Here is a 14,410-nt window from a genome sequence, read left to right on the forward strand (position 1 = left end):
ATAGGCATGGCAATAATCCCAAACATACTGCAAATGCAGTAAAATCATAGAAAAACACACAGTGAGACACTATTAGCACTATTAGTCATGGATTGGCCTCCACAGAGCCCAGGCCTCAGCTTAATTAAGCGGTTTGGGATCATCTTGACAGAAGCCAGAAAACATCCAAAGAAGAGCTCTGACTTCCTCAGGAAGCCTGGAGAACTGTTCCTGAAGACTGCTTCAAGAAAGCTTGACTAAGAGAGTTCAGGCTGTGTTGAAGAATAAAGGTGATCATACTAAATATTGACTTTAACTCTGTTTGTGTCTTATAGACTGTATTTTAAAATATGGTTGCACATTTAAGTAAATCCCTGCACGTTTTTCCTGTTTTACATACAAAATATAAAGAAATGAGGGGTGGCTCAAGACTTGTGCACATTAGGGTATTTTCAGCAGATGTTTCAGAAACTGGAAAATATATTTTTTTTGGATTTGGGCGTCGTTTTAGAAACTGAAAACCCTTGAAAGGTCCAGTATTAACAGCGTGACAGCACGGCTGCTTCTTCCTCTGTGTGTTAACTGACCCACATGTTTAACTAAGTTGTGTTGGGCGGTTGATCTGCTGGTTGTTAATGTCGCATTGTGCCGTAACCATCTACTAACAGTTTTACTTGATGGCTTTTTCCGAACAAACTGTGCTTTTGTCCTGCCCTGACGAGCTTGTTTCTCTCTTCGTCTCCTTCTTGTCTGTGTCTTTTGTCGTCTAACCTGTTTCCTCCCCTCTTCCTCTGCTTTTCCTCCTCCCCTTTTCCTGTGCATGCCACGCATTGTGCTCAGACCCGGGCTCTCCTAAGAAATGCCGGGCTCGCTTCGGCCTCAACCAACAAACGGACTGGTGCGGTCCTTGCAGGTGTGTACCAACCATCCACCCCACTCGCTCCGCAGCACCACGCTATGCTCACGACTCCCCCATCTTTCTTCTCACACCGCTCAAGTGCATCGTGTCTCTCTGATGCCGTAGGAGGCAGAGCAGTCTTGGAGGTGGCATCAATCTCATTAATCCCATCAAGCTTGTTTTTTTTTCTGTTTTCCAGGCCTTTTTTTCAGCCTTTTCATTTGTCCAACAAGTAAACTGCTGAATGAAGACAAGCCCCCTCCCCTATTGTGATTATACCTGCCAAGACGAGCTCTACCTCCTCGTGTTTGAGGTCTGCATGTCATCTCTCACTAACCTGCTGCTCTGCAAATAGAACCCATACATATGCAGTTAATATATAGCAAACAGCGAAACATGCTAACTTTAGTTAGGCTTCAGTCATGTGTTTACTTGCAGGTAAAAGGTCAGACATGCAGATTTAGAGGTGTCGCATGAGTTAAAAATGTATTTAGAGACATGTTTTCACACCCCGTCGCTCCACCCCTATATTTAAGTCTGTAAATATATATATGTGATGTCTCACCCACACCATCGAGGTTAGTTTGGGTTCTTCAGCACCACTGGCATAATGCCTTGCATAAGCAGGCCCTCTGTAGTGAATGGCTAGAGGTTAAAGGGGAATACCACTCATTAAAATGCTCTCTTTCAAAAAACAACAACAAAAAAACAGTATTATTCCTTCCTTATGTAATTGTAATAGCATCACCGTTTGTCAAAGGTCAAACTTCCACATAATATTTCTTTGAGTGAAGAAGCTCAAACAGATGTATGTTTCCAAGGTCGCCATATTGGAATCATTAAAACATGTCGGGAGCCACGTTTCTAAACTCAAGCTGGGAATTTCCCTCTTTTCCCTCTGTCAGCACTGGATTAGTCCGAGGCAGTTGGTGTTTTACAAAAGTAAAAGGAAACTGGGTGCGCAGGGATTATTTAGAGATCAGGTACGCCGGCTTCACCGGTTGTTTTATTTATCTGCCAGAGCAGCTCATTTGTCTTCTTTATTTATTTATTTTTAAATCCATTCTCAAAACTGCAGCGCTCTCGGATGCGTTTCTCCCCAGCGAGAGCTGACGAATGGCAGCGGCACAAGATAAATGATCAGAAGCGGGCCCGTCAGCAGCTCGCACGGCCGGGTTTGAGACGCGCCAGGATTCACGGTGCACGGCAGCCCAACGGCTTTGCTGCAGGAGTCAGGGATCTGTGTGGTTCTGCAGAAAAAGTTTCTACCACCACAGCACTGTAGAAACCCTGTCGTCTTCCCCACCATCACGTCATGGAAATCTGAATGTGTGTGTGTGTGTGAGTTTGTTTCGCTTTGAGAGAACAAAGGGGGCTGAATGTGGTTAGAGCAAATCCTTATCACCACAGCTCCACACAAACACACACACACTAGCGCGCTCCCTGCAGCTTTGCATTTTGACGGCATTCTCATGCCCATCTGCTTTCAACTTTCTCCATTCATGCGATGTGGTAACGGGCGCCTTTTGATGGTGAACTCTGACATTTAGAAATCACTTTCTATTGCACTCTTCCTGCCTCTCTCCCTCTCTAAATATGGCCTAGCGCCTTTCCTTGCGGTTAAACCCGGTGACTCATATCATATTCTGGTAATGATCATGGGATCCTGTTAACTGCTTTGATGCTGTACTCAGCGGTACACAAGTCTGCTTTTAAGTATAACACCTCACAAAGCACAGCAGGGTTACTGCTGATTGCCTATTAGACACATGTAATACGTTCGGTTCAGAACAAAAAGAAGTAGAAAACTGAAACTCCAAACTAATCGCTACGCAATTCTAATACTACTTTTGTGGTGCTTAGGTTAAGTGAAAGTGTCAACTCGCAGGCTCTGTGTGTTAAATCTTTAATCAAAGGAGTTCATTCATTCATGCTAATAGCACTAATATAATCACGGAGGCGATTTTTTAAAACTCATTTTAAAGTCGAGTGGTATTCCCTGGTTTCAGTTATCAGGATTTTGTGTGGATGAAAGGATCAACAAGGTTTATAGCCTTTGCATCAACTATAGAAGCAGACGTTCACAAGTTTAGCTTAGCATAAAGGTGCGAGAAGAGTTCAAAAAATGAAATCTTTTTAAAGATTTTAACGAGTTGCTTTATTTCACAAAAGGTCCGGTGTCCACAATTCAGATGAGAGTTATTATATTTTGTTTTTGTTTTTTCATTTCAATTTGATTTATTTGGCTTTTCTTGTTTTGGTTTAGTTTCATTTTAATAGGGATCAGTATTTGTCAGGGGTTAAATCTAAGATGCTCAGAAGAGATATGAAGATTTAGATTCCCTACTATTAATAATTATATGCATCCCTGGTCAGCTGCAACTATTCTATTGCCAAGGACCAAAATTAAAGATATTTCCTGCACAACATTGTATCAGATGTTTATCTTTATCTATTTTTTCTTTTTTCCTTTTTTTTAATTATATCTCAGTTTTTCAAACCTGGGATTAGAGCTGTACTGCTGTCATTCCTATGACATCATATTAGTGTTGCTACAGGACTGTCATTTCAACTGACCAATAGGGCTTTTCAAGCCTTTCAGGATGGAAGGGGCTATTTTAAACTACACTATGTTAAAGCTAAATTAAAAACTTCAACTGAAAACAGAAGAAAAAATACAAAAACAAAAAGAAAACAATGTCTGACTTTTGTGTTTTCTTTTTTTTAAACTTCTCTTTATCAGATTTTATACAGTACTGTTTGAATTTTGTTTTTTAATATAGCACCAAATCACATAACAGTCGCCTCAAGACAGTAAAAACCCTACAATACTGCAGAGAAAAAACCCTAACAATCAGACTCCTCGTGAGCAAGCATTTGGTGACAGTGGGAAGGGAAAACTCCCTTTTGAAAGGAAGAAAGTTCCCTTACAGTCTGCTCTGCAATTCAGTTCTAATGTGATGCAGTCAACATTTAAATATAAATGACACAATTTCAGAATAGGGGTGCATAAAAGAAGAATGACAAACAACTCAAACAGCAGCACGCACACACAAACGAGCATAAACGGAAGAAAAATTGGTTTGTTATGGACATTCCCATGTAAGCAGGGCCCATGTCTTACACAGCTAGCATATTTAAGCTTTCCTAACTTCAAGTAGGTCATGACATCCCTCAGCCATCTCATATGGGAAGGGAACACGAGACCTTTCCAATTTTAAGGATAAGATGACGAGCTAGCAGGAAAGCAAACTTTCCCCTCATTCTCAAATCCCTGTCACTGAAGCTCTCACTATATCCTTACACATCACTGCATTTATTCATTAGTTGTCATTAAACCCCGCCTCTCTTCCACAGTGTGTTTTTTGTCCTGTCTCCGCCCCTTCACCCCTAACCAGTTGGCTGCTCCTCCCTGAGCCTGGTTCTGCCAGAGGTTTCTTCCTGTTAAAAGGGAGTTTTTCCTTCCCACTGTCGCCAACTGCTCGCTCAAAGGCTCTCATTTGATTGTAGGATCTCTGCTTTGTAATTTAAAGCACCTTGAGGTGACAGTTGTTGTGATTTGGCTCTATATAAGAAAAACTGAATTAAATAACAGCACGACTGGTCAGCTGCTATTGTCGTCCTGGAGCAACACAGACTGGCGCTGTAGTAAGCCAATCTGCATCTGACACTGTTGTGATGCACATTGCGTGTCTAACAGAAACCACCCTTTCGCCATAAACGCACAGAGACTCACAATGTGCAAATGGTGGCATTTACATTGCTCTGGAACTGACCTCCTTCACGTAGAGACATCCACATACTGCTATTGTTCGCTGTGTCCATTTGTGTCCCTGCTCATTGACCTCAGTGTGAATGTTGCATCTTCACTAAAGCCTGCTGACATTTACCATCCACACTTTATTCACAGATAACTCTCTCTGACTGTTCCTAGGAGGAAAAAGAAGTGCATTCGCTACCTTCAAGGAGGAGGCTGCCCCAGCCCAACTTCTTCAGATTTAAGTGCTATAGACTCTCCCCCGTCCCCTTCTCCCGCCCGACACCGTCTCTTCCAGCTCCAGCGGCCCCCCTCCCCGGGCTGCTCCCCGCCGCCCACCTCCCCTTCGGCACGTCTCCCCTTGTCTCCGCCAGCGCATGCACTCTCACACACGCGCTTAACTCCGCAGCAGTCTGCCGGCAAACGCGGGGACCTCCGCACGCTCACAGCAAAGCACCCCCACGCACACCCGGAACTGTCCAGCAAGCAGACGCACAGCCCGTCGGTGCTGTCGGCCGCCAAGGCCGCAGGACTCTCTCTCAAAGTGCTAACAGAGACCCAGTGATGGCTGTGGTCTGCTCGCATCAACAACCCCCACACTCCTCAGCTTCCTCCAGAGCCGTTACGATCATCCTCATCAGCTGACATCAGTTTTATGTACACCCCCTCCCCCTGAGGTTCATTTGATGTTACAGAAAAAGGAGCAAGTTGAAGGCATCGATCCCTCCCCTACCCCACCCTATCCTCAGTAGGACAGTAGCTGTCTCTTAGTTCAGAGGCTGGATTCGTCAATATCTGCATTTTTACGGTCACAAAGTCCTTCTCAAAGAGATCTGTCACGTGACATTACATTAAGCTGAGGACACAAGCCAATTTGAAGGATCCAGTCACTGAACTGGTGACCAAAAATCCACCAGCTTTAGAACACATAGTAGCGAGCAATGCTAAGGTGCATGCAAAAACAAAACAATAAAAAAATGATTGCGGTTCTTTGGCTCCACCTGCTGCAGTTAAAACTCAACTGAAGTGATTATCATACTTTATGGATAAGTAACTCCATAGCGATGACAATCTGACATACTTTTACTCTTAAAGCTTCACCATCACATCCATCTCCTGGAAATGTTATCACCCATTTATAAGAACCACAAGAGGGGAGCAAGGACCAACTGCCACCCAACCTGACCAGCAGAACCTCAGATTCCAAGAGGCATGGATTCACTTTCAATAGCTGCCATTACACAGTCTGACTCTAAGTTTCCCCCTTTTTCTTCCCCAAACATTTTCATGAATACTTGTGCAGCTTCTTTGACAAAAAATATATAAATATATATTTCCAGCAGTTTTAAAAAGAAAATTCTGAAGTTCACATTACTTTTAGGCACTTTCAGGCTGTCAATCTATGGCTTCACCAACTGTTACATTGTTTGTGTTTTTGCATAATTAGTGGTATTTTTTTGTATGAATCTCATGATTTTTAAGGTCAGGCTTTCTACAGGTGGGAATCCCTCAGAAGAGTGTTATTGTCTTTTAAGTCTTGTTTTCCTTTGAACATTTTCCAGCGCAGCAGATTAAACTGAGACCAAATGGGTACTATTATATTGCATTGTGTTGTAAAGTTTTATAATTAAACTTTTATATGGTTTTGTGTAAAAAAAAATTTTAAAAAAAAGTTTAAAAAATATTCTTTTAAAAAAAAAAGTTAGTTTCTACCATTTCTTAAAGCAATACATTCGTTTGTCTTGTGCAAAGTTTTTTTTGTCAAGTGTCATGGTCTTACTCTGCATTTTTACAGCTAACGTAACAGACATTTTGATTTTTTTAATAAGGCTTTAATTTTCTTTTCTGCTTAGTTTCTACTCTGTGGACAAACTAGAAGCTGAGTTTTTTTGTACAGCAATATAGTTTCCCTCCACCAGAGAGAGCTATTGTGCTAGAAGTAGTTTGCAATAGTGGCAGCACCTCAAAGATGTCCAGCATTTTATTTTATTTTTTCTTTTAAATGCCTTTGATGTGTTATTGTGTTTTTGATTGTTGTAATAAAGTGTTTTGACTATCTGGTCCACGATTCCTTGAGATTTAGACCCCCACCAACCACAACTAAAAACAAAAAGTGACAGACACCATCCATTTAATGTTTTATTTACTCCTTCAGTATGTTTGAGCATCCCAAAAACCAGCATCAGAGCTTAACTGGGAAAAGTTTTCAATTCGCTACAACAGCGCATGTGTTACCCAACGCTGCGTGATAACACAAGTACTTCGAGTCCAGGGGGACATTATGCATTTAAAAACAAAGTAATCATTCTACCTCAAACTTCACTTTTCCTATAAACGTCTCCTTGACATGGTTTCACAAAATGGACACATTTACAGAGCAAAAAGAAGAAAACAAATTCACCCTCGCATATCCATTGTCAAAAAATGCATTTTATTCATTCACTTAACCTAAAAGAAAACAATGTCAAGTTTAAAAAAAACAAACAAACAAAAAAAAAAAAAAGGCAGAGCAGTTAATAACAGGGGAAATCTGAGGAGTCTTCGAATCTTTAAAAGGATACAAAGCCGTGAAACCAGGACCATTTATTTTATGTCAATACACAACGTGAGTGTGCGCAAACAGAAGAGAGCTTGGCTTTAAATTAATGACACCACACAGGCAAGTTAAAATAGTCATGCTATTATCAGAAATTAAGGAAAAGTGATGGTGGTGGGGGAGCGAGGGATGTGGCTCTAAATATACTAAATGTAAATATTAACAAGTATGAACAACGCCAGTGCAACCAGTTAGCAGAGAGAATCCTTTTCAGTGTGGTAGTGTTGGCAAGATCTTCCTCTTATTTTTCTTCACACCACTGGTTCTCTTTGCGTACCTGCGGAAGAGAGGGACAAATTAATAATCCACAAAGGTGTGGAAGGCAACTTTGTGATCACCATTTTAATCCCATCCGCAACATCCAAGTGATTTCTCGTTGCTTATGAAAGTCTTTTGTTTTCTGACAGACAGCTGATGGGTTGGAATAAGTACCTGGGCTTCCTCCTCCTCTGTGAAATCATTTTTGATGTTGAAAGTCTTCCTGATCTCCTCTGGGGTTTTGCCTTTGATCATGTTGGCCACCGTCTTGCAGGTGACATCTAACAGGCCTTTGATGTCCAAATAGTTGGCGGCCTAAACAGAAACATGGAGATATGAATGAGGAGCTGCAGGAGGGAGGGAGGCGGTGAAAGAGCACACAAGGACAACTGATACCTCAGCAACACTTAGATCTCTGAACCCAACAAAGCATATTGTGTTTTGGATTTGTTATTTACACCTGAATAAAGTAAAAAGCGTATTTTGAATTACCAATCCAGTCTGATGAGGGATGATAGTTATCCCTGAAAAGCATTTATATACAATTTATTTTAAAAAACAAAACAAAAAACCCCCACACACCACACTTTTCCCATCGTCCTTAAGTAAATTACCCTGTAGAAACCATTTAGCCTTACATATGCTGAGCAGTGATTGCTTAATAAGACTTCTGCATTGATTTTCATAAGGCACAGGAGCAGCTGCTGTGCTCTTCTGAACCCCTTCCTCTCAGCCTTTGTGCTTGTAAACATATTCAAGTCACGGGGGGTGGGGTCAACTCAGGTTACTGACGCAGGACCGTCGCTTTCATTTCCACGAAGCTACAGACACACCACCCATTTATCCATCTCTTCCAGGCATTGCTAAGGTTACATTTTACATGAACCTCAACATCACTCCATGTTGTTTCACACGTTGAGAAAGGTGGAGGGGAAATTTTTTTTTAATTTTTTTTTTTTTTTTTTTTTTTTTTAAATGAATAAATGAGTCTTTCCAAATCCCTCCCTCTTCTAAACACAGTTGCCCAAACCACCAGACCTCCAGCTGTTGCTAAGCAACATTTGTGTCTTGCTTGAACTGGCCACTGAGCGAAATAAATAAAGTATAAGAAATAATTTTTCTAAGAAAGATGAAGCATATTAAAAGGACTACAAGAGAAAATAAACACTGTATATAGAAAGGTGCATAAAAGTGATTACAATTTAAAAAAAGAAAGAAAAAAAAAGCCACTATTTATCAACTCCAGCTGCTGACTCTGGATCAGCACTCCAGAGCCAGACCATTTCCATTTAAACCAATTCTGCTACAGCCAGTAGGATATTTCACAGACCTGTGACAGGTCCTTGTAGATTCAAGTAGATTTTGCCAACTGTGAAGTTTGAATACATAAAGAAAAATGCCATTTCCACAGCTCAACTATATGAATGCACGCCGCTCTCCCTCTCTCTCACACAGAGTACTTGGGAGACAACTATACAACACAAGCTACAACACTATAAATGCATTAATTCACATAAGTATTTGGACTTCTCAGTGTAAAGCACAACCTTAACATTTAAAACCTCAAGCAAAAAAAAAATGTCAAGCCTTTCGAGACCTGTTTAGCGGGGGGAAAAAAACCCACACACAGAGTGCATGAGAAAAGCGTTTGCCTCCTGTGGTCAATACAAACAAATGTGGAATAATTCCCTTAATTGTAACGCAAAACATCAACTTTCCTTCTGCTTTGGTTTCTCTGCCTCCTGCCAGCTGAAGGTCTTGTTTTTACTGTCCGCCGCCACCACATGTCAAAAGTTGTTGGTAGGTTTGTTGAGCTTTTGACCCTAAGACCGCATCATAGTTCTGATGCGGCACCGAGAGCACTGTTGTGAAGCACAAACCCACAAACCATTAAAAAGTAGTTTCAGAGAATAGCTTGTGTTCTTTTTTTGGCCGTTTTTGGGAAAGCACCTGAACACTTACGAAACAGCGATTAAAATCACACGACATAGCATAGTGTTGTCTTTATAGCTTGTGATATTGTACCCTTTTGTCATTACGCCCAATAAAGAGAAGATAACGTTAAAAGTTGGGTGAAATCCAGTGATGGGTTTCCTGCTGAATGGTATAAGAAATCTGGAAAAGAACTGATACCCTTACTCCACCTGACTTTTAGTTAGAGTCGCACTAAACATGTGATTCCCTCTCTTGGAGGGAGGCAATTATCACAGTACTACCAAAAGCACAAACACAAAAGGAATACTGCCAAAATGACAGGCCTATATCAGTGTTAAATGTTGATTATAAAATCTACACTGCAGTCTTAATGGTGGCTGTAGCTGTAGCTCAGGTGGCAGAGCAGGTCAGCCACTAATCAGAAGGTGGGTGGTTTGATCCCAGGCTGCATGCCAAATATCCTTGGGCAAGATACTAACCCCATGTTTGCCTACTGGTGGTGGTCAGAGGGCCCGGTGGCACCAGTGTCCAGCAGCCTCGCCTCTGTCAGTGCGCCCCAGGGCAGCTGTGGCTACAATGTAGCTTGCCATCGCCAGTGTGTGAATGAATGGGTGAATGACTGAATGTAGTGTGAAGCGCTTTGGGGTCCTTAGGGACTAGAAAAGCGCTATTCAAATGCAGGCCAATAGGCTCCAGTCATTTATACCAGACCTGATAGAGGAGGACAAAGCAGGTTTTGTCAAAAATAAACCGGCACAAGATATTAGAAGGACCCTACACATTATATAGCAACTACATAAAGACAATATACCGGCTCAGTTGATACGTTTTGACAAAGAAAAAGGCCTTTGATCGAGAGAGAGAGAGAGAAAGGAATTTAAAAGAATATTTTCATGCTGCACAGATACGCCAGATAACATATTGGTGTAGTGATGATTATGGGGCTCGCTGGAAGGATGTGGAGCTCTCCACACTCCATGTCCCAATTCAAACAAACATAGGTATTAAAAAAGACGCCTGAATACATAACTAAAGACCAAGATAGGAACCCGATAATATCCTTTAAATTAAATATATGATATGGCACAGTAAAGGAGTTAGGAATTGGTAAAGAGCTTGGATTGCTAAAATGGGTTGCTTTCGATGAAAAATTTAGACCAGGACAACTGGACTTTGGTTTCAAAACATCACTGAGAAAGTGTGGTATGAAACGTGGAAAGAACATAAAAACAACTCAATCATTAAAGTGGAGAAAATTCATTTGGGAAAAAACTAATTTGCTTTTTTATTACACCTAAGATTAAAAATAAACGAACCAATACACAACAACAGTGTTGGAAGCTGATCATACACACATTTTCTAGAAATGTAGAAAAATTTCACACTTTCTGGGTCAAAATTCACTCACCTCTCTGTGATATATTAGATTATATAATTCCCAGAACTTGCCTTGTTTTGTATCTTGGATACTTTGAAGGTGCTGTACATGTAAAGACCACTACTTGGCTAAAATTCTCCTTTCTGCAGCAAAGAAGGCCATAACCAAAAACTGGCTTAAGACAGAGGCACCAGGAAAGAAGCAGTGGAGGAGGACATAAAGAAAAACAAAAACAAAAAATAAATAAAAAGGTTGGGTGAAGTGCAGCAGCTCAGGACTCAGAGAAGGAGGATTAAGTGACAGACACATCAGTGGGATTATGTGACAGTCACTGCAAAGAAAGGGAGGGATACTTCACTGTAGCTAACTGCAGGGACACCATTGACAGGCTTGCAGTTTAACTGAGCATCTGTTAACCACTGTTTTTGTTTTCTTTTGTTTTAAAAAGGTCCTTTTTCTATTAAAACTGCTTCAATACAAATATAGACAACTCAGTAAGATTCATTTGCAATGATGTGATAATCAACCATGTGCAGGGGTTGCTGTTAAGGTTAGGTATAGGGCAAGGTTTTGCTTACACCTGTTAGTTGTAGTTCAATCCAAAGAAAATGCAAAATAATTCAAGTATGTTTACCAGAATGAGTTCAAACAAGGTGCCTTGGTCCACTTTGAGGAACTCCTGATCCCATACAGGGATGTCATCTGTCCTTTTCTCCTTGTTCTCATCGTCCTCAGGAGGAGGGGGGTCATCTTTGTGATGAGTGCACCACTGAATCACCTGAAAAAGAAAGACAGACAATAACAAATAAACATGTGGTTTTAACCAAGGTAACCCATTATGCACAGCACCCATCAGCTGTTTAAACTGCCCATAAAAGGTTTGAATACCAAAATTAAATGGCAATTCTTTGCCACAAATTAGGATCAATTCACACAGATTCCAGGTCGTTACCTCCTTGTAAGAAAGTGTAGGAATGAGAGTAGTAAGGAGAAAAAATATATATAAAAATCAGGACTTCTCGGTTGCCAAAATTGTGATTAGATGATTTGCTGGCATGAAAATAAAAGGTAAAACTGAGGATGAGAAACGATCGCATTTTGTCCATTTTTCCAGGTCCACCTCAAAACTTTGATGTTCAGATTTTGTTGAAACTCTGAACCACATCTGAGCCCATTACGCTCAGAAAATACATCAGCAGCTCTTTCCAGCTATAACACTGTTACACTGTCCAGCTATAACACAAGTTTCCTAGATTATTACAATGTGCTTCTAAGATGTGTTTTGATTGACTGGCACAGAAGATAATTTCAGCTTATTCTTTCAGCTTTAGCCTGGCAGTGCTAAAATGTTAAAACTATAAGTGGAAGACAACCAAACCCAATTCAAATTCTTAGGCGAGCTTACCCGCAGGACACAAAGTACCACTCTTTGCCACTTACGAGCTCTGCTTAGACCCTCTCACCATATACAAAAGTCTACATCATCTTCGAGGACACCATCACAGGCTAGAAGCTAGCGCTTTCATTTACATTTGCCTCCCAACTACAACCACGAGCAAAGCCCAAAAATTCAAGGCACACAGATTCTATGGCCTCTTCTTCCAAATTCTTTTTTAGATTAGCAAATGATTATATGGCCAAACAATTTCTGCCAACCCTGACCACCTAAAGCCATGAGAGGTAGCTTTAACACTGCTTTCTTCGGACATTTATTCATTTTAAATCTGTGGACCAGTGTTTACTTGCTTTACCAAAGAAAGTCATTCACTCCCCCTCTCAAATTTTCATCGTCCTTATCAATCGGAACCTTTGTGTCAGGCCACACAACAGGCTGGGGTTCCATCTTAAACTTTGGTAAATATAATTTGCCTATGTATGGGAAATTAGTGTGTACCAAGTAGGTCTGCTGATAAAGCAGCTCATTCATCACTTGCTCATATTATAATAAACTAAGGTTGTAAGAAAACTCCAGGGCATTTGCCTCACAACATACACCATTTGGGAAGCATGGATCTAAAACATAACCTTCTCCAGAGCAGGTGAGATGAACGCCATTAGTTAATAGCATCTCAGGAAGCAAGGAATCAACCCCTCCCACATCCAACAAAACACCACCCACAGTCTGTGTGTGAACAAAAAACCCACTGGACACTTCAATATGAGCATTCTGTACCTTCTTGAGGATGGCAGCATTCACGTTAGGAAGGGGAACGGGATCATCATCTCCTTCATCATCCATTCCCAAATCTGTCAAAAGATTCAAACATTACACATTTGTAGCCTATGTCCATATTATGGTTTAATTAAATGAAGTATAAACCCTATATTTGTTAACTGCGGGGTGTCCTATTTATGGCAGTTGTGACTTGATAACCAAAACGTTTACCGTGATTCAACACTTACCTTCAAGCATGGTCTTAATGGTGACAGACTGTTTGGCTATCTCAACGTCCACCTCGAAGATTTCCCCATCAGAACTCTGTAGTTTTATTGTGGGCATTATCTATAAGGCAACACGTTAAGATATTAAAAGCCTGTGCAAGGAGACAACACTTCTGAAAAAACAAACTTACGAACCTTAGTAGTGAACACGCATTAGCATCTGCTATTCTACTTCTGGGAGTTAATGTGTCAGCTATCGCAAAAAAGATCGTTTACATGATTATTAGTCGAATACGGTAATAATATCCCACTAAATAAATAACTAAAAATTACCTGTGCGGACCTTAGTATTAGACAAACTCAAAACAAACGTTAAAGCTTACCTCGAGCTAACCAACGATTAGCTACCGACGACACGGGCTAAACAGCGGCAATGCTAGTCGAGCAGCTACCTTTTATTTGAATACAGTTTATAGACAACTGAAGCTGTTGCGTGTTATTACTTAAAACACATAAAAGTTGTCTTCGCTGCTTTTTGCTCAACCATAATATTTTAATATTATCGGTTAAAATTTAGGCTAACCAGGAAGCTAGCGTTACCATGCACAATGTTATAGCTAAGCTAACGCCTAATGTCGACGTTAGTTGAGGCCTCTTAGCAGCCACAGCGAGGCTCTTCAAATAAAGACACAAGCAAAATTAAACAAAGAGCAGTTCATCCCAAGCTGCAAAACTCAACCTGGGCTAACTAAGCTACGTACCGTGACTGTTTTAACGCTAATCCAGAGGTCAATTTCCTCTGTAGTCAGCAGCAGCACCCGACAGACGCGCAAACACAGACAACCGGTGGTAGTCCCTGGACCAACCTAAGAGCCTGAGCCTGCCTTCCGGCGACTAATACGCCTTTTTTCCTCGTAGTGGAGGGGTTAAGTATGGGCTCAAATTATCCACCCTTCTTTGAATGGTAATCTCAGGGTCCTTCTGCCTTTGGTATTCTGAAATATCCCAAGTCTCTTAAATTATTCCAAGATATATGTATAAGTATAATGTGATAGGCATGTTAGGTTTGCATACTTTCCCCCCGTATATTAGCATAGAACAGGATAGCCCTTTATTGTCATTGTACGTGTACAACGAAATTGTGGGTGCTCCACACCAACTGTGGCGGACAGCAAGAATAAAAAGCAAACAGAAGAAATATATACAGCCAAGAGGGAATGTATACAA

At 40.9% G+C, this 14,410-nt stretch overlaps 2 protein-coding genes across 10 annotated transcripts in view; one reads left to right on the forward strand and one right to left on the reverse strand.

Moving 5' to 3' along the window:
* Positions 1-5,374, forward strand: part of tcf7 (transcription factor 7) — a 77,395-nt gene extending 72,021 nt beyond the window's left edge. For 2 of the 9 annotated variants that reach the window (XM_080867586.1, XM_080867587.1), the window contains 2 exons: positions 820-892; positions 4,812-5,374. In XM_080867586.1, the coding sequence (XP_080723712.1) occupies positions 820-892; positions 4,812-5,199 (461 nt within the window). In that variant the 3' untranslated portion in view covers positions 5,200-5,374. The other 7 variants (XM_080867589.1, XM_080867591.1, XM_080867590.1 and 4 more) reach the window with 4 other exon arrangements.
* Positions 5,375-6,760: 1,386 nt separating this feature from the next.
* On the reverse strand, positions 6,761-14,103 carry skp1 (S-phase kinase-associated protein 1). Its single transcript, XM_080867595.1, has 6 exons — positions 13,945-14,103; positions 13,205-13,304; positions 12,975-13,048; positions 11,436-11,579; positions 7,663-7,803; positions 6,761-7,507 (listed from the first exon to the last, which is right to left on the reverse strand). The coding sequence occupies exons 2-6, from the start codon at positions 13,299-13,301 to the stop codon at positions 7,472-7,474; spliced, it is 492 nt and encodes a 163-aa protein (XP_080723721.1). The 5' UTR covers positions 13,302-13,304; positions 13,945-14,103; the 3' UTR covers positions 6,761-7,471.
* Positions 14,104-14,410: the final 307 nt, after the last annotated feature.

The sequence above is a fragment of the Rhamphochromis sp. 'chilingali' genome (assembly GCF_963969265.1).
Source record: "Rhamphochromis sp. 'chilingali' genome assembly, chromosome: 19".
NCBI lineage: Eukaryota > Metazoa > Chordata > Actinopteri > Cichliformes > Cichlidae > Rhamphochromis > Rhamphochromis sp. 'chilingali'.

Bases quoted from the DNA above. Each gene is read 5' to 3' on its own strand.
- skp1 (XM_080867595.1), bottom strand. From the start codon at position 13,301: ATGCCCACAATAAAACTACAGAGTTCTGATGGGGAAATCTTCGAGGTG. The intron at 11,580-12,974 runs GTACAGAATGCT...TTTCTTTTTCAG, and splicing joins ATGCTGCCATCCTCAAGAAG to GTGATTCAGTGGTGCACTCA. The intron at 7,804-11,435 runs GTAAACATACTT...GTTTCTGTTTAG, and splicing joins CCTTGTTTGAACTCATTCTG to GCCGCCAACTATTTGGACAT.